This window comes from Chamaea fasciata, unplaced genomic scaffold (genome assembly GCF_029207755.1).
Source record: "Chamaea fasciata isolate MVZ Bird 193981 ecotype frontalis unplaced genomic scaffold, bChaFas1.0.hap1 SCAF_3, whole genome shotgun sequence".
NCBI lineage: Eukaryota > Metazoa > Chordata > Aves > Passeriformes > Sylviidae > Chamaea > Chamaea fasciata.
Genome location: NW_027094088.1, coordinates 29,631,253 through 29,650,406, shown reverse-complemented (window position 1 = coordinate 29,650,406; position 19,154 = coordinate 29,631,253). Strand labels below are relative to the sequence as shown.

General features: G+C 49.2%; 1 protein-coding gene across 1 annotated transcript; it reads right to left on the bottom strand.

Annotated features, from left to right (window-relative positions):
- Positions 1-1,296: 1,296 nt before the first annotated feature.
- On the bottom strand, positions 1,297-18,090 carry FOSL2 (FOS like 2, AP-1 transcription factor subunit). Its single transcript, XM_066178463.1, has 4 exons — positions 17,293-18,090; positions 11,153-11,407; positions 7,432-7,539; positions 1,297-5,970 (listed from the first exon to the last, which is right to left on the bottom strand). The coding sequence occupies exons 1-4, from the start codon at positions 17,389-17,391 to the stop codon at positions 5,461-5,463; spliced, it is 972 nt and encodes a 323-aa protein (XP_066034560.1). The 5' UTR covers positions 17,392-18,090; the 3' UTR covers positions 1,297-5,460.
- Between the last annotated feature and the right edge of the window lie 1,064 nt (positions 18,091-19,154).

The window sequence follows — 19,154 nt, the reverse complement described above, 5'->3', positions numbered from 1 at the left end:
CATTTTTAGAGCAGAAGCTTTGGCTCCTGGTTGAGGAGATTTAAAACAAACAAACAAACAGGTCAGCACACATTTTCTACTCTATCACTTTCCTTTTTGAAGCCAAGTTGAAAGGACTACTGCTTTATTTGCCTTTTAGCCCAGGTGGGCTGCTCTGCTAGCTTCTGCCCCATCTACCATTGTTGCAGGTAACAGCTGTCGAGATTGCAGCTACTTTTACGAAAGAAGCCTTGAAATGTGCTGCAACCAGGCACCTGGCAATGCTGAACCCATTTGCTCATAGTGAAGGAACATGCAAGCTTTTAATTGTTCATGGCAAAGGGAGCTTTTTAATGACTTCAATTAACAGAGAGAACTCCAGTTAGTTCTTGCTATACAAAAGTGTCCACAATGTCATTAAAACGAGATTTACAAGTGTCATAACTCTCAGCAGCATAGTCAACAATACAGCCAATCATTACAACTGAGCACCAAAAGAGAAGGGGGGAACATCATACCACCAAGGAACTGGATGAAAGAAAGGAGTATGAGGGAAGAAGGTGAAGAGGAAAAAAGAAAAGTAATTTTTTCTTTTCAGTCTAGATTGATTTTATTCTACAAAATGCTACTCAGTTAAAATTGTAAAAGCAAAACCATTTTAATATGTTCTTTCTTTTGTAGCAGCAAGCTTTCTCTAACAAGCTTTTTGTTTTAGTGCAAATACTGTAGGCCTGTAATTCAGTAAAATAAGAAGAACAGAAAAGAGACAACACCAGAGAGAATGCCTCAGAGCTGAAACTCTCCAGGACTGCAAGAACGACATCAAGATCACTACGAGCAAAGAAAGGTCCCACTTCAGCAGTCATCTTTAAGAACCTCTGTGGCAGAAACTGTTTCACTGCAGACAGACAGTAATAAAGAAAACCCATGATCTAAAACTTTTGAGGAAAAAAAAAAAGATAATGGTGCCCCCAAACCTTCAACAATCCTCACGGTCACCTATTAGTCACTGAGACTTCATTTCACTACTGACACCTGCTTCACAGCAGCAAAATGCTACTGATGCTTTCAGTTTGTCCCACGGGAGTGGATTCAGAACCAGGCCCTTTCTGTATGTGAGGGTCTTAAAGCAGACTTTAGTGACACTAGTAACTTATCGCTCTAATAAAGATGCACTATCCCATACTGATGTTACTTTGAACTACACAGTATATCAAGATATATACAACAGTTTATCCTCTCACTGAGCAAAAACAATTGGATACCTATATCCTACATATTTTAATATGATTTTAACATCAAGTAACCACAAACAAGAAAGTGGAATAACCCTTTAATCATACAGGATAGGAGGGGAACAATTAAGTAAAACAGGATGGGATTTTATTATTATCTTGTACTCTGAGATTTGTCCTGAACTCCACCTACTGTTCACAGAGGAATGATAATGCATCTTTAAAAACATCTCTTTTTACATTTTATACAGACAACAACAAAACTCAGATTCTTTTATTTAAGAAATCAAAAAAAAAAAATTACTAGCCTAAAAAAAAAAAAGATTGTAGTATTTTTAATGCTCTTTATTATATCCAAGTCTTGAACAGAAAAAAAAAAAGATGTAAACATGATAAATAAATAAGAAATAAATGTATATTGTTCCCCCCACCTCTTAAAATGTTTGACTTGGCCTTCCTAATGAAAATGAACTTGTGTCATAATAAGATTTCTTACATTTCAGAAGTCTGTTTTAGAATGAAAAAAAAAAAAAGCAACAAGAAAAAAAAACAACTAACAGGCAACAACCAAACACCAGGAATGTGATTTGGGAGGATGTTAAATTAATGGCGGGCAGATCTGCTGAAGCAGGCACAAGATGGCTGCCTGCCAATAAATAATAAGAGACCAGGGAGAAGGGAGGTGTCTTAGGTTTGTTTTCATTTCGTTTTTTTTTCTTTTCATTTAGGATGAAGGCCAGGTGGATCCTACATACAGTAAGCAGCAAAATTAAAGGTTCAGATGAACTAAATAGATCATTTAAATAATAATTATAAAAACACAACAGAGAGCTACTGTCCCCAGCACGTTGGTCCCAAATCCCATCACACTACAAGCAGATTGAGACATACCCAGTCTCCACATCTACAAGAAAGGAATATATGAAGGCAATGCCACAACTGGGAAAGGAGGGATGAGGGCAAAACTGGAATGGCAAACATCTCCTAGAAGCTGAATGTATCCTTCAATGCAGCTGCTACTACTCCTCCCAGTTTGGCACTGATTAATTTAGGATGTTAGGAGAGGCTTTGTTAGGCCAGTCACCAGAGGGCTGACCCAACACCAGCTGAAATTCCCTGGGCCTTTTCCTATTGACTTCAACAACTCTGTCAGCACTAGTTACAACAGCTCCCACATCCCCACTACATGCAGAACATGGAGACACTACATTTAGGAATCAGCAGGGAAGGTACTCATGGAAAATAACATTTTGGGCATGGGAAGGACAATCAGTTCCCAAAGAGCACACCAGAAAACATGAAAAGAAGAACGTAGGGCCAGACCAGAATTGGAGTGAAATTGTACCTGCTTGCCAGAAATGAAACAAAAGTAAGGCTGATCCACAAAATACAAAAGGGAAGAGACCAGCAACCCCAACACAGACATTCTTTGAGAGACTTGAGGGAGAAAATGGACAGGCACAAGGTATCTGGGGCTTTTTCCAAACAGTAGAAAATAATCCTCTTTTTTGAGCAGTTTCACATAGCTCCCATCAGTATCACAGGTCAGGAAAGGGGAGCATCTTGTCCTGTCTCTGAGCAGGTGAGTGACCAGGCAGGAGGCAGTGGACAAGGACCAGCTGCAGCTTCTTTTGGCAATGATTCAATGACCAGAAGTTAAGGTAGGTTTTTGTTGTTCCACCAGTTAGATCTGAGGAGACACCTGACTTCCTGACACCCCTACAAAGGGTGGATATTCCTGATCTCACAGAAGACACTAATCCTGGTTAGCTAGCCTCAAAAGTAGCTGCAAAATTTTAGGATTTACCCATCACTTGCCAGAGTTGTGTTCTTCTTAAAAGTGTGTGAAAATCACATGCAGAGATGTTTTGTTAACAGCTTTAGATTCTCAGTCCAGAATGGCCCAAACAAGCATTTGGTAAAATGGAAACAGAGAACCTGCAGTTTCACCTAAAGTGGTATCATCTACGTAAAACCCTAAGAAAAGTGGATCCTCTGTGCTAACTATGGGAAATTTAAGATCTATTTTATTTTATTAGAAAGGAAGTTTTGATGAGCATGTAAGGATAGCGCAACTCCTTTACTAATTTTACTTACTCCATTTAAGACCTCTAGCACCAGTATCAAAATGGAAGTGTTTAAGCCATGTAGAAAAAGCCTGAATCCAATCAGCTTTATGAAGCAAATACTCACATATTTCTGGCAGGTTTTGTAAATACCTGTGTTAAAAATAATAGTTATAATAAAAAAGCCAAAGTCCACTTTTAGAGCCAGAATAGTGTCCCTTTGAAATGATTCAAGGAATGGGCAGTGGCCAGCGCTTGAGGGAAGCCAGCCCTGCTGAGTAAAGTTCCAGTTCCACAAGACTGAACCCTATAAATTCCCAGTGGAGTTGGTAGGGAACTGCAGCAGTTTTGCATCTCATAGGACTAGCCCTATAATTGTATGTTGCATTTCTCCAGGTCCAGCCTGAATAAGAAATGCCTCGGTTTTGGTTGATTTTTTAAAAAAATTATAAATATATATATGTGTGTGTATGTGTGTATAAAAGAAAAAAACAATCTTGCACCCAAATAAATAGCTGCCACCACAGCTTCAATAGGCAGGACCAAAGAGCTATCTCCTAAGCAGTCTAGCTGGCAAGCTGGGCAATCCTACTGTGTACAGGGTCATGCTTTGCCAGTGCCTTGACATCAACAGGAATTGAGCTTGGCTTCAAGTGGAAATAGATCACGCACATTACTGTTTTCAGTGGTGAGCATGAGCACTGGAGAGCTTGTGCCCTCTGTGAGCACTGAGTAGTAGCAGTCAAGCCCACAGGTTAGAGAACGACCCAAGACTAGGGAAAGGGCACTTTGGTTTGATTCTTTGTCTGCAGGCCATTCAACCACAACAAAACAAGATCAATTGTAATGCAAAGAAAAACCAGAGGCCAAAGACCAAGGTGCATATAATGCTAATCGATTTTCCTCAGCTGTCAATTTGTCATTTGCCAGAGCTTGTCAGAAGCTCTGTTTTAGTTCAAACAGGTCAACACTTTGTCCATGCCATTCCTGCCTGGTCAGGAGCTGGGGCCTTGTGGCCTGTGCTGTGCTGGTGGATACATGCTGCTTTGTTTCCCAACAATGACAAAATCAGCAAGGGTACAGCCAGCTAATTTCACCATCTCAGCTGCTGCCAGTCTCCATCCTAGATTTATAGGCATGTGGTGCCACCTCTTTTTTTTTTTTGGTAGCATGTTCTGCAAATATGGCCAAGAGGAGGGGAAGATTTACTAACAGGAAGAGATCAGCTTGTGAGTCAGGAGCCCTGATGAGCAGGAAGATGTAATACTCCCTAGACAGCAGGCAGCCCAGGAAAAGTAAACAACAAGCAGCAAACTTGATATCCAGCGAACTGGGGTAAAACCCTGCCAGTGACTGCTAAGTGCCAGCCCAGCAGCTCTTCTGATGCTACTTTGGCCCTGAGATGCTAACTTGGTTTTTTGAGGAGCCCAAGGCGATAAATATATCCACATTTTTAAAAAGAAAGGCTTCAACGTGAGCCTTCTGCAGTCTCTGTGCCTCAGGCTAGAGACTACAGGCTCTGCCCCTGTTGCCGAGCTCTTGGGCTCCTCTTGGTCCCCCCTCTGGTCCTCCCTGCTGTCATCCTCCTGGTCTGGGCAACCCTACGTGTTTCCCACAGCTATTCCCAAGAGGAAAGATCCTAATAAGACTTCAGAGTTCAGAGCAACTGAGTGAAATGTAATGGGATCGACAACATTGGAAACGATAAAGCAAAGAGAGAGAGAGAGAGAGAGAGAGCAAAACAATAAAGCAAAGAGAGAAGTTGCAAGATCAACTAACCAGAATGATTTAAGCACAGAGCACAACCAATCAGGTCAATCTGCAAAGGAAAGGGACAACCAGCAACTGTCTGCAGCTCGCCTTCAGTCCTGGCCAGGAGTGCTCCCCAAGTCCACTACGGCCACAAAGAGATTTCCATAGGCAGAAATGTCCCTACAGAGGGGACATCACCCTCTCCAAACAACCCTGGCGTGTCAGTCCCACCCTTGCCGTTTCCTGCCTCCAGGGAGCTGGCGTTGGTCCTCACTCTCCTTCCTGGAGCGGTAGCACTTCCCCATCCTTGTTCTTGCTGCCCTTGTGCTTGAACGATCCTGTGCCTGTCTCTAATCCCATGGAGGGGGCTCCCCCCATGGTGCTGTGGGGGATGTAACACACTGGCAAAATGGGGGGCCGCAGGGGGATTACAACGCCAGCAAGGTGGGAGAGTTCAAGGAATCTGAGGACTGGTCCCCGCTGCTGCTGCTCCTCCGGTGAGCTTTGGAGCAGGACTCAGAAGGGGAGAGAGGAGACTCCTGATCCAACACGTTAGGGTAGGTGAACACCAAGTTGGAAGAGCCAGGAGTGATGGCTGGTGTTGAGGTCACCACAATGGGAGTGTTGAGTGCCTCCTCCCCATAAAAACCTCCAGCAATGCTGATGGGCTTAATGACAGACCTCTGGGCTTTGTCAAGGACCAACGAGGAAGATGGGATCTCTTCCTCCACAGGCTCCTGCTTCACCACCACTGCTCCACTTGCTCCAGTCCGAATGCTCTGGAGGCTGCTGGACGGTGGGCTCCGACGTTCCTCGGGGCTGATTTTGCACACAGGGCTGTGAGCCACCAGCATAAACTCCAGCTTCTCTTTCTCCTTCTGGAGTTCAGCGATCTCCTTTTGTAGCACTGACTTCTCCTCCTCCAGTACTTCAGTTTCCTGCAGACAAAAGGGGAATAAGTAGATGAAATAGTAAAAGCTCAAAGTACTTCTCACCTGGAACAGGGCCACCAAGTCCAGATCCCATCTGGCACAGGCAGATACACCCCAGACTCTTCACTAGCCAAGCAGACACCAGGTCATTGCCAGTTGAGCATCTTGTGTTTCAGGTGTCTATTTGTAGGCTATTCCCAAACATCACCAATCTAAGGGTTATAAATAATCTCAAGAATTTGCCTTAATTTTCTGATGGCTAGTTTTTGCCGCTGTGCCTTGGCCTGTGACTTCAGTCTTCTCCCTCGCTCTCTGCCTGACAAGACACCTTAGCAGAGGACCCAGATCTCCTCCTACTGTTTTTTTTTTATGTTAAGCCAGTGATATTCTTTTCACTTTGACAGAGGCAGTGTATAGCAGTCTCTAAACTGTTTCCATTTTATTTCTGTAGTGCATATTCCAGATTAGGTCTGACACTTGTCTAACACTTGCCCAAAGGACTAACGCTGGATCACCCCTTGATGCATCCTATGATTAATGCATTTACCTTTCCCATGGTCACATCATGCAGATGGATCACAGTCAGTCTGGGAGCAGTTAGTACCTTTCCATGTGAGGAGCTCATAACTTCACAAAACTCACACTCAGCCCTTCAGGACATGACTTCCCACTTTGCACACTAGTCTCACTTCTATCACTTTAGTCACGACATTTCTATAGGATGTCCTGCCTCCCCTACAATGAGAACACCTCCTGATTTGAGGCAGCAGCACGTTTCATGGGTGTGCTTTCACTGCTGCTGTGCTTGTTAACAAGATCACTGGATAAAACCAAGCTGGTTCCTGACCAGGAACACTGGAGTCTCTCCTTCAGCTTATTTCACACAACCCAATCTTGTCTTCACTTCAGCCAATGCCCTACCCACCCCTTGGTTCTTACACTCAGCTCTACGTTCTCCAGCTTTACTATAATTATTATTACTTATACAGCATCAGGGCACACATCTCTGTGGTGCTTCCTTTTTGAAGGAAGTCAGTTACTACCCCACCTCCAAAGGAGTAAACCTAAAGGGTATAGCTTTGATAGGCACACATAACATCTGCCTTGTTTTCCATGGCTTGCAGATGGATCCTACCTCTTTAGTGCTTTTGTCCTTAAAGCCTGCCTTTGAGGCACACAGTGTCTTTTATTTCCACTTATGAAAGGTGACCAGAGTCAGGGGGACTTGTGCTAGCTGAGAGGCGAGAAGGGAAGAGAGCTCCCAGGACCTTTGGGGCACTCAGCAAAGAGAATTTTAGGGTCCTAAGCTCCAGGCTCAAGTCTCCCTCATCAGCTGCTGTTGATGGAGGAGCAGTACCCTTGGACAAGGAAGGCAGAGTGTGGTGCTGGTGGAAGAAAGAACAATGCCCTCGGAGCTGGTGAGAAGGGTGGGTGACAAGGAAGGAGAAATGTATGCAGGGCACGTACCGCCTGGAGTTTCTCTGTTAGCTCTCGACGCCTGTTACGACACTTAGCAGCTGCCAGCTTGTTCCTCTCCCTCCGGATCCTTCGCTTCTCTTCTTCCTCAGGCGACAGCTGTGGGCAAGTGCCAAGAAAATCCAATCAGATCTGAGCAAGGCATTCCTTTAAGTTTGTGAGGATTTAACCGCAATGCAAAGGAAAAAAGCCTGATCCAGCAGGATGCTAAGCACTCCCCCTCGTCACTGATGTCAGCAGAAGATGAAAGCACACAGTATCTCTGCCTGCACCAGGTCTTAGCAGAAGGGTGAGGAGAAGGAGCAGGGCACAGGGAGAAGATTGTGTAAGAGGACAGTGAATCTGCACCAAGGCCAAACAGATAAAAGATGCTCTGATTGTTTCACAACTTGGGTGGTACGTTAAGCAAAACCAGAGCACGATGTTGTGTAAGTGCCTCTTTCTTGAAAGAAAATATCTGCTGCTTCCCACACAAAAACAGTTGTTCGCTTGAAGGTCGGGATAGTGTATAGAGGGAGACAGGGAAATCAGCAGAGCTCCCATGGAGTCCATGAAGCAACAATGATTTATACCACCCAAAAATCTGACCTCAGATTTTTGAGCACTCAGCGAGATAACACACTGCTTCTTGCATCAGCAGGCAAGGCTCCAGTGATATCAAGGGCTTCCTGAGGCCAGCTGACATCCTCACTGATGCAAATCAGGAGCAATTCCATAGAAACCCATCCAGCTACACTCTTGCGAAACCAGGGGAAGTGAGCAGGAGCTCACAGGACCTGGTCAAAGCTATGCCTTACTTTTGAGGTTTGAGACAAGGTTCTACAAACCCCAGCAGCAGCAGCAGAGAGGTTTGTGCCATGACCAAAGCCAGGGAGCCAGTACAGCAGGGCACAGAGCAGGCGAGCATGGCCCCACTCTCCGCTGTGGCATCTGGCATGCAGGAGCTGTGCAGACAGGCCAGCGAGGGGATCCAGCAGGATCCATGCAGACAGCCCAGCATGGGAATCCAGGGCACGTGCTCAGCCCTGCACTCCAACCTTGTGCCCTAATCCTTCAACCTCACCCAGCACGTGTGAGCTGCAGGGACTCTGGCCTGGTGACTGTAAATGAAAGTAAAGCCCTGACACCTGGCAAAGCACATGTCAGATCTCACAGAGCACCAGCAGAGAATGGAAAGAAACTTCTCTTCAGAGAAGCTTCAGTTTTAATATCTTCATGGACTGTCAATGTCACAAGTGAGACATTCACAGTTTTACTATATTTTTTTTTACTGTTAGTTTTACTCCAACCCCAGCCTAGTTTGTTTTGGCTTGCTCTATCTCCCTAATTTTGATGCTTGCAGTTTCAGTAAGTTTACTTCAGCCTCTGGGCATTCAGCTCACTCATTTCTGCTTTTTTCAAGATCTGATCTGTGCCTGTGACTTCACCTGCATGTGACATGAGCCCCTGGATGTTCAATGAGCAACACAAGCAATTCTAGGACTGCAGGACACAAAATTTAGGCCTAAAAGCTTTTTCCATGAGCAGCTCACAATGTCCATCCTAGGGTGGAGGGGTACGTCCATTCTGCTGGGCAGCACATTTTCCCCACTAAGGAGCCCTTGCAGGCACTGGTCTCCCTGCTACAGCTTTGCCCACTCACTTCCCACCCCACATGAGTGCAGGGTAAAAATGTATTTGCACACAAGTATCTACAGTATGGCAATTGCACTGAGGATGCACACATAGGCTATGCTGACTTGGGGCCCCTATGTACAGTTTTCAAGAGCCCTTTTGTGGTTTGGAAGCACAGATCTCATTAAAATATGTTTGGAGTAAAATTTCTGCTTCAAGGACCTTCAGTAATTTAAAAATTATCTGTTTTGGAGATCCTACTTTGCGAAAATTGCACAGGCAGGGCAGAGGCCCCTAATCTGGATGTTCTTAACATTTTACCAGGTCTAAAAAGGAATATTCCATCAGTGGTTGCTGGATTTGTTTGAAAGCAGTTGGATTTGGCACACTTTATGCCCCTGCCGTGTCCGTTATCCATAGCTTGTCCAAGCCCAATACGTGCATTCACTGTCAGGAACGTTCATCAAAACAGGCTCTTTTCATAAAATGTTACACAATGTTTTCCAAAAAGGCACTCTGATGTGGTGTTCAAAGCACCAGCCATGGAAACCTGAGCCAAAGGGCCACAGCAGAGTGCCCGGGTACTGCCTTAGCACGTGCCTAATCAAAAGGACTTGGCTTTGAATGACCCACAATGAACGGCCTGCAAACAAGCCACAGGCCAGGAATTGCTTGGCAGGCATCCTTCAGCAAATAACTCTGAACAACAAATAAAGCAGAGAATATGGTGATCTCTTCACGGCCAATTTGTGAACACAGAGGCAGCATTTGTCAAACAAATTAGTTGTTGCTAATTATTCCTCCAGTTCTGTGAGACTTTCTTTGCCTTTGGACACCAGCCCTGCACGCAGGGAACAGGGAAGTAGCTCCAGCTGGTGGAAAAGGCTGGCACGTACCCGAACCACCACGGCTACCCCCATCCTTCCTCCCAAAAATGGGTCCTCACTGCAGCCATACCAGCTCCTCACACAGAGGTACTGCTTAACTCTAACCTCTTGGGTCTAAACCAGGCAGCAACTCCACATAAAATAATCGGACTGTGAATCAAAACAGATGACGTAGAAGTAAAAGTAGGGCTGGTGAGTCTTATTAGAAACAGACCTCACGCAACAGCATGCATTCATGTCTGGAGGGTGTCTCACTGCACTGCTCTGCAACGACCCACACAAATGCTGCTTGGGAACAACTTGGGGAGATCGAGTTTAGTCAGATCGATTTTTTTTTTTTTTAAAGAGAAATCAGCCTAGCACTGTGAATAGCTGTTCACCAGACAGCCCGGGAGAAGGCTGATTCTTACTAAGAGGAGAACAGCAGTGCTGATTTCCAGAAGATGAGATACCTGCACCTAGTCCACCAGATCCAGGGTCCCAGCTTGATAATCCCATCAGGAGGTTGAGCACAGGGCAGCAGTGGTACAAGCTGACCCATGCCAATTACGAAAATACCTCTGGGTCTGAAGCAGAAAAAACTCTTATGGCATCCCCATCAAACTGCTGCAAAAAGATCAAGCAATTAGACATCTATAGTGGGAAGGTAGACTTAAGACTCCAGTCATCCAGAAGGCTCTTTGCACAAGAGTTGAGGTGTTCTAGGGAAGCGGTTCCTCCCTGCATGATGCTGGCTGGTACTGGGGGTATCACACAAATGGAGACTGGAGTAGTGCTAGCAGCTACAGAGCTGACAGAAAACACGAGCTGATGTAATTTGGTGTCAGATTTGTGAAGGGCCTACATGAAAATTGCTCTGCTTTCTTGGAGGTTTCCTTCTGCCTGGAGTGGCAGAGACACTCAAACTGAAACCCAGGGCGCAACTTCAGAGTTTCACCTGCTTTTGAAACCAAGCCGCAATGCGGGCCGGTGATACGAAGTGTTTGCTGAAACAAACACTTGGGTAAATCTCACCATATGATGAGGAGGCAGCAATAAAAGTCACCCTCCAGCTCACACCCTACGCCACCCTAAGAAGCCCCAGCACGTGTACAGCACCAGGGATGGACTTCAGTGCTCCCCTGTGGTGCTGGGAGATCTTATAACGGGGTGGGGGGAAAATCTCTGTACGTTTTCAAGGCACTCCCAGCTGTTCTCCCCACTGCAGTTACCTGCTCATCTCTCCGTCTCCGTCCCACTGTGGTCCCGATGGTTTTGATGACACCGGGGCGCTGGAGAGCCGTGTGTCCGGCCACTGAGGACAGCGGGGGCAGCGGGTGGCTGTAGGGGTGCGAACGGGAGTAAGGGCTTGACATGGAGGTGATGACGGTGGGCTGGACCATCCACTGCAGGTCTTGGCTGGTTGTGATGGCGTTGATTGTAGGGATGAAAGCACTGCCTGATCCTGGCATATCTACTCGAAATTTCTAGGAGGAAAGGCAGAGGGGAAGAGGGACAGAGAGCAGGGAAGACACCGTCAATGAGAGCAGAACGTAAGTGGTTACTCTGAAACCAGCTAGGCCCTCAGGAGCAGCACCAGCGAGGATCAAAGCAGCACCTGAAGCAAAAACACCAGTAGCTGGTGCCCCTACAGCGCCTTAAGCTGCCCCTGCCTGCCACAGTCCCCGGAGGAAGGCACTGGGCTCAGGCACTTCCCCTCCAGAGCAGCGCTGCCCTCTCCCAACCTCTTTCCTCTTCCCCCACACACCTCCTCAGCATACCCTAACCCAGCCTCCCCTCCCAGGCACCATCCCCACTGCTGCCACCTCCTGCCAGAGCCCACCACTCCTTCCGGCATGGAGCAAAAGGGGAAATTAAGGAGTTTCTAGAGAAACAGTTCTCTTCAAGCCCAAAGAAAAGGAAGAGAAACTTCAGTTCTGAAATGCTGTTACCAAGCAGAGCAAAGCCTCTTTTCACCAAAGGATTGCCCTGAAATTTGGGCTTGGTCCACGTAGGGTTTGCTATGGCAAGAACAGCAGCCTGCTTCTGCTTCAGTAGCTCTGTGCTCACTGAGAAACCCAGCCCTGAGATGGTTACGTGCGAGGATATGTATTTTAATAGCAGCCTATAAAATAGGTCTTAGGATTCAGATCGGACAAGTTCCCTGCAGCTCTCTGCACTGTCTAGACAAAACAAGGCAGCAGGTAATGATCGCCTCCAAAATACATGTACACCTTCTTTCAGACAGAGGTAAATCCATCTGGGTAATATGCTGGAATAAATTGCAAGGAAAACAATCGTTTGTCCCCGGAGGGGGAAGCAGGAGAGAAAAAAATGTTTTTGTCTATGCTGAGCTCCTTCAGGAGGCTTTCAATGGTTAGACTGGATTAAACACACAGACAGGCCTTGCTCCAGCAATCACTGAGCAGGGGACAGGGCTTGTAGGACCCACAGCTGTCACCACCACTGGTTTGTAAGCCTTGAAAAATGCACATTCTTGGGTCAACAACCTAGCTTCCCAGAGAAGCGAGAACCCTTGCATCAGCCTGACCTCAGCTCAGGTAAGCGTCCCAGATAAGGGACACCACTTGAACACAGATTTCCTTTTCAGGGTGTGCCTAGGCAAGCACCTTAAGAGCTCTATTAAACCAAGGCTACTGCAAATAGTATTCCACATGCTGATAGCTACAGCACTTCAGGCCAGCATTACCGAGCTGCCAACACCTGAAGACCAGGAGATCCAGTCTGAATACTGACAGCTGCCGACTTACACCTCTGAACAGCTCAAAATCTAGCAAGAAAGGATGAGAGAAGGAAGGAGTGAGTCAAGCTGAGCAGGCGGGGAAATACACAGAGAGGATGACACTGGCACCAAACTTTGGCAAAACCCCCAACAGCACCCCAGAGATTCACTTGGAGCTTGAGTCCAACACAGCCTCAGCTCATTCCACATTTCAGAGTCCTGTCACCCTCTCAATTAGTTACAGAAGCTTGGAGCCTCAAACTGTCAATGCTGCATCAGAATTTATGGGTGCAAATCCCCTCCTTTGCTCTGCATGGTGTAGGCTGTGACCACATGGCACAGAAGAGGATGTGTTGGTGCCTCCGTAACCAGAGGACCTCAACCTCGCAGAAGGGAGGAAGCGCGAGACCAGCTGAACCACAAGCTCAACTCAAGGGACGTGAGCCCTACTTCCAGATCCACAAGTGGCTTCTACTGTGACCATTACCTATCTGTGCCACCCTCCCTTTCATATCCAAAAAGCAGAGAAGAAATGTCCCGTCTTCTTTGCAGGGACACTAGAAAGCTCTGACTGCATAACATTCAGAAAGCTTCTGGTGCTTTGCCATAGAGACACCACTGGCATTCCAGAGCTAACCTTTGCCTCCAACACCCAACAACATGCTAAAAATTCCCAACAGAGGCTGTGAGAGTCAGATCCACCACCAAATCAACCACATAAAATACAAGCATCTGACACAAAAATCAGGCTCCAAGTATTGACTAAGCAAATATTCCATTTCCAATCGCTCCTGTATTCAACCTAGGACCCTTCTGTAACACTAATAGAGGTCTCCTGGACAGCAAAGGGCAGCTGCTCAGTTCAGCCACGTCTCTTCTGCAGCTCCATAATGCCTGCTTGCACACCTGGGGGGAAGAGACCAGTTTGCCTCGGTGCCATGCCCTAGCACTGTCACCAGCTTTCTTTCTAATAATTCAAAATATCATAGAAATTTTTTAAAACCCCCCCAAACCTGTATTCTGTACTTTCCAAAGGCAGTATTTTTCCTGGATAACTAATTAGGGAACACACTGCTGTGGCAGGCTGAGTCTTGAGACACGATGTGCTCAGTCTAACACCAGGTTTACAAGCATTGCTTCCTGACTGATCAGGCTTTCCCCACATACCTCGCTTTCCCTGCTAGGACGCTGCACTGGATCAGCTCTGCCGTGCCAAAATGCTGCTGGCCCCGCACATTCTGCCCAGTGGCCATCTGCTCTGACCCCTGGGATGCTGCTGGTTGCAGTGGCAGACCCTTAATTCCCTGTCACCTCCCTTGCATGGCCCCTTTGAGCACCAGCCTCCTCATACAGAAGTGCCAGACCTTTCCCCAAACTGCAGCCCCATCATTGCTCTCCTCATCCCTCCTCTCAGAGAGTTTAAATACCCCTGCTAGTCTGGCAGCACTGCCTGCCCTCACCCACCTCCCCACTTCTCCTCTTTCCAGACCCCCTCCCGCCTTCTCCTCTCGCAGGACATGCGCAACTCTCCTCTCCTGACCCACAAGAGGCTCCTGGAAGCATCTCTCTGCCAGCTCTACAAGGAATTCAGAGCACTACAGAGAGATGAGGCGATAGGCAGATTGCAGGGCTACACATGCAGCACGCGCTCAGCCACGAACCCACCGCTCTCCTCCTGACCCAAGCAAACACAGAGGAAGGTATCATTAAAAAACCCCAACAACTAAACAGCAAACAGAAAGAGTCCTGTTATTACGCGTGCCAAGAACTGAGGTCAGTCTCTGCTCTGCTTTAAAAATATGGGGTTGGATGAGAGCCTCCTCAGATCCATAGTCGGGGGAGGCTCCAGCCAGTCCTGCCACAGGCAGGGACAGACTACGTTAGCAGCTCACAACTTAGCAGCACAGACAGCAGAGGGACATTTCAAGCTTTGGCTTTGTGGTTCCTTTCTCCACCTTAAGGTTTCTATATGGCACCCTGTTGTGTCTTTGCTCCACCTCTGGACCTTCACTGACATCTATAAGTGCTGAGCAGCACCAGAAACCAGTCGAGAAATGGGTATAATGGCTGGGGGAAAAAATATCAAACCCAACAATAAAGTGACTGAGAAAAATCCTAGAGCATCTTCAACATTACTCAAGTTATCAAATATAGGGTACATGTAATAGAGCGCACAATAAATACAAGGCCCTTGATGGCTCTCCTGTGTTGAACATCTCCTCCAAGGAAAACTGGACACAGTACTATAATATCTCAGAGAAAAGTTGACCACTCTGAAAGAGTACACAAACTCTTCCCATTAAAGTCTATGTTTACCACATGGCAAGACAGTGATTAGGAAAATAGCATGACACGCAACTTAAAAGAAAAATGTTCCAGTGCTGTGCTGTATGGGAAAAAATAATTAAAAAGCATCAAAGTTTTGGCTCAGAGACACAGTTTCCATTTGAACATGTGACTGATGCATCTTTTCTTGCTTTTGGGAAAAAAAAAAAAAAGAACACAATAAAGAAAAAATTTCAGCAATGCATATTTTCTGTAGTGATAAAACTGCAGCTCTCCAAAGACCAGAATCAGCAGAACAGCCCAACTGCTAGGGTAAAGGCAACGCTTACATTTGATCCTAATCTACAACATCTGTAAGGATCAAGGCAAAGACGGAGCACAAGGCCTTGAGAAATCTCCCGGATTCTTAAAGAAAACATTTACGTTCTTGCTAAGCCAACGTCCTGTTCAAAGCCCTGTTTCAGATAGTAACCCTAGAAACTGGGCTCTGGTCCCCGTATCAAGCAGCACGCACGCGAGCTGCCTGGGGAAGACGTGGAGCCCCAGAAAAAGGGGGAAACCCAGTTACTGCTCGGACTGTGACAGCTCAAATGTGAAGCGGTGACGGAGTTTCACGACCTCCTGCAGCAAGTGCTTGACTCCAGAGCAGCTGTTAAATCACAGGAGGAAAGGGAGAGTGAGAATGTGCAGTTTGCCGGGCGTTTCCAGCTTCTCAGCCCCCCCTTCCCGCTCCCCCACCCTGTCCTAGCATTTACTGTAAACCAGGGAATAAGCTGAGCTAGAATCCCTGGAAACCCCAGTCCGCAGCCCGCAGAGGGCACCAGCGATATGCGTTTGGAGCAGGCAGGGAGCGGCAGCGAGTCATTTCTGGTAAAACTTCTTTAATGTGAGGAATGTCACGGGCTGGTACGGCTGGCAGAGTTTAAGACTGGACTTTTTCCCCCCCCCCTTTTTTTTCTCTTTTAATTATCCTATGACTCCATGATGCGAAGGCTACATTGTCCTCACGCTGCCAGTTCGCCCATACAAGCCACACAAAAAATAAAATTGTGAGGAAAAAAAAAAGGGGGGAGGGGGGAAGCCCAACTCTGAAAAGGCAGAAAAAGAGTGAGGCTGGGCCAGCTGATGTAAACAAGTTATGAAATAACCCAGGTTTGTATAACTGGCCCGATTGTGTAATGCCTTCCCCAAAAGTGGTAGATTTAGTCGATCTAGGCATAAAAGTCATCCCGGGGTATTTTCTTAGGAAAATGAAAGGTAAAAAAACCCAAACTACACGACTGGGCTTTCAGGTCCGTGAATTTACGCCGCTTCCACAGGAAATATTCCCCATTCCCGAAGAGCCGCCCGGCAGCGGGGCTTGAGTGAGGAGCGGAGCCGGGGAGCGCTCCGGCGAGCCCCAAGAAACTCCCGCTCGGAAAAAGCCGCGGCCGGCGGCTCCCGGCAGAACCAAGGAGGGGACGGGCAGAGGGCTGAGCGGAGCGGCACGCCGCTGGCCGCGGGTCCCAGCGTGGGCCCCTCGCCGTCCAAGCGTGGCAAAGGCAAGGAGAGTGTCAGCGCCTCGGAGACAAAGTTTAGCGGGGGAGAAGCGGGCAGACAACCGCAGGCGCTGAAAAGACCCAGAGCCCACTTCCAGCCATCCCTCCGTGTTCCACGGCGGCTGCAACAGCTCCGTGAATAACTCGGGCGGCACCTCCCAAAGTGCCACCGAAGCCGCGCAAAGTGCTGCGGGCCAGCCCCGGGCACCACCCGGGCAGGCGCGACGAACGCGGACAGACAAGCTCCCAACGAGAACAAAAGCAGGAAGGAGGAAGAGTTCGGTGCGCCCCTGTATTCGCGTTACCGACCTCGCAGAGAAGTCGCCCGGAGGAGCCCTTTGATTGCCGAGCGGGTCCCGGCCCGGCACCGCGGCGGGCGACACCCGCCGACCGCGCTCCACCTGGGGTCGGGCCGGCGGAGACTGCCCGCCGGGAGCTGCCTCCCCGCACGTCCCCGCTCGGGGCAGGCCGTGCCTCCCACAGCACCCCCGGCCCGACAGGTGGGGAACTCCGGTCAGCGTCCCTCCGGACGCGTCGCGGCACCCGCTCCGGGGTGGGCGGGAAGGGAGGGAAGGAAAACGGCGGCGCCCCGCTAAGAGCGGCGGGACGGAGCGGCGGCTGCGGGCAGCCCCGCGCCCCGGCACCGCCTGCGCCCCCGCGGCCGGCGCCTCTCCGCCGGGCGCCCGCGCCTCCATCGCGGAGGAAGCGGCGGCCGCTCCCCGGGCGTGGCGGTGAACTCCCGTCCCGGGAGCGCTCGGAGCAGCCCCCGGAGGGACCGGTGGAGAGGGGCAGCGCCCGGCCCTACCTGCTGGGCTGCGCCGCTCGAGTAGGTCTCAGGGTGTCCCGGGGAGCCGCTGCTGCCTCTGGAGGAGGTGTCGAAGTTCCCGGGGTAGTCCTGGTACATGGTCCGAGGTCGGGCCGGGGGAGCCGCGTCCCCGCCTTCCCACACCGACACCCGCCGCTCCCTCGCCGTCTCCCCGCCCCCTTCTCCCTCCCGACCTCTTCGGCTCTTGCTTTTCGCCTCCCAAAGCTCGCCGCGGAGAGGGAAAAAAAATAATAAAAGCGGCTTTGGAGACGGGGGAGAAAGTGGGGGAAAAAAAGGTTAAAAAAAAAAAAGAAAAGGAAAAAGGAAAAAAAATTAAAAATAAAGAGATAACAAAAATAAAAATAATAACAGTGATGGTAAAAGTGGCTCAGTTGGCAGCCGAGCGCCTGCAGGACGGGACAGCACGGCAGGACTCGGCGGCGCGGCGGGAGCAGAGCCGTGCGCGCAAGCGGGCGCTCGCCGATGTCCTCTCTCCGCGCTGCCCGGCGAAACTCGCCCCGCCGGCGGAGAGGCAACGGCCCCGGGGGCTGCAGGCGGAGCGGTTCTCCTCCGCCCCCCCCCAACCTCCTCCTGCACCACCACCACACACCGGCCGCCCCTTTTCCCGGCGCGGGGTGACTCAGCCGGGTCTTGCGCCCCGCGGCTCGGCGGCGCTGCGAGCGGGAGCTCCGCGCGCCCGCGGTGACTCAGAGCAATGGCATCGCCCCGGCCGCGCTCGCTTATTATCCGCCCGCCGCCGCACCATGTGCACTCGCACACGTCAAACCCGCGGCGCACCGGCCCCACCTTGCCAGCGCGGAGCCTCCCACCTGCCTCCGGGCGGGGGGAGGCGGGCCGGCCGCGGGGGGACGGCGCCCGGCTCCGCCGCGCCGCCCGCCCCGCTGCGCCCGCCCCTCCCGGGCCCGCGGTCCGGGCGGCTGGGGCGGGGCGGGCGCAGCGGCGGGGGCAGCGCGGCGCCCGGTTCCCGGCAGGCCCCGCCTCCCCCCGCCCCGCTTGGTGCCGTCCGCTGTCGCACGTTGCCAAAAATGGTCATTTGCGTCGCACGACGCGAGCGCGGGTTTCCTTGCCGCGGATGACGCGCTGCGAGAGGGATTCCCTGCCCGGCCGCCGGGATTTAAAGGGACAGGCGCACCGCTGGAGGAGGGGAGCGGGGGCTGGCTGCGGGAAACAGAGCGTGGATCTCGCCTGCCCTGCCACAGTGTCTCGGGGGGCGTTTGATCCAGCCCTTCTCCCTGCAGGAGGGTGGCCGGCACCACGGCTGCCCCAGGGCTCGGTCCGTTTTTCAGCGCATCAATAAGCCAAGCTTTGGACGCGTCTAGTTTTTATAGCATTGTTAAACCAGTTTTATCTTAATTTTATTTATTTTATTTGTATTATTTTATATTTATATTATTTTGTTCATTGTGTATTTTCGTGGTTATTACTTCTATAATTTTCATTTCTTTTCATTAACTATATTTTTATTTACTAATATTTTGCGGCATTGTTTTTTAATTTCTTTTAATTTAAAAATATTTTTCTTATTTACTTTTAATTTAAATTTTTGATTATTTTATTCTTATTCAAATTTGATATACATTCTTACTTTTATTCCCACCCCTTAATATTTTTTTTAATAATTTTTACATTTATTTTTACTTTTTAAGTGGACTCCTCCATTCTCCTAGGATCTGCAGAGCCACTCTAGGTCTCCAAACCAGAGTATGTCACAGGAACATCAGGTGACAGCCCTGAGTTTCCCTGCAGCAGGAACTCGTGGGACAAGGACTGTACCAGCCCGGCGCGGGTGGCTCTGGCATTGCCAGGTCACTGACTAGCACAGGCTGGAAGGTGGCAGAAGC

Bases quoted from the DNA above. Each gene is read 5' to 3' on its own strand.
- FOSL2 (XM_066178463.1), bottom strand. From the start codon at position 17,391: ATGTACCAGGACTACCCCGGGAACTTCGACACCTCCTCCAGAGGCAGC. The intron at 7,540-11,152 runs GTAACTGCAGTG...ACTTGCCCACAG, and splicing joins GGAGACGGAGAGATGAGCAG to CTGTCGCCTGAGGAAGAAGA. The intron at 5,971-7,431 runs GTACGTGCCCTG...TTTTGTCTGCAG, and splicing joins TAACAGAGAAACTCCAGGCG to GAAACTGAAGTACTGGAGGA.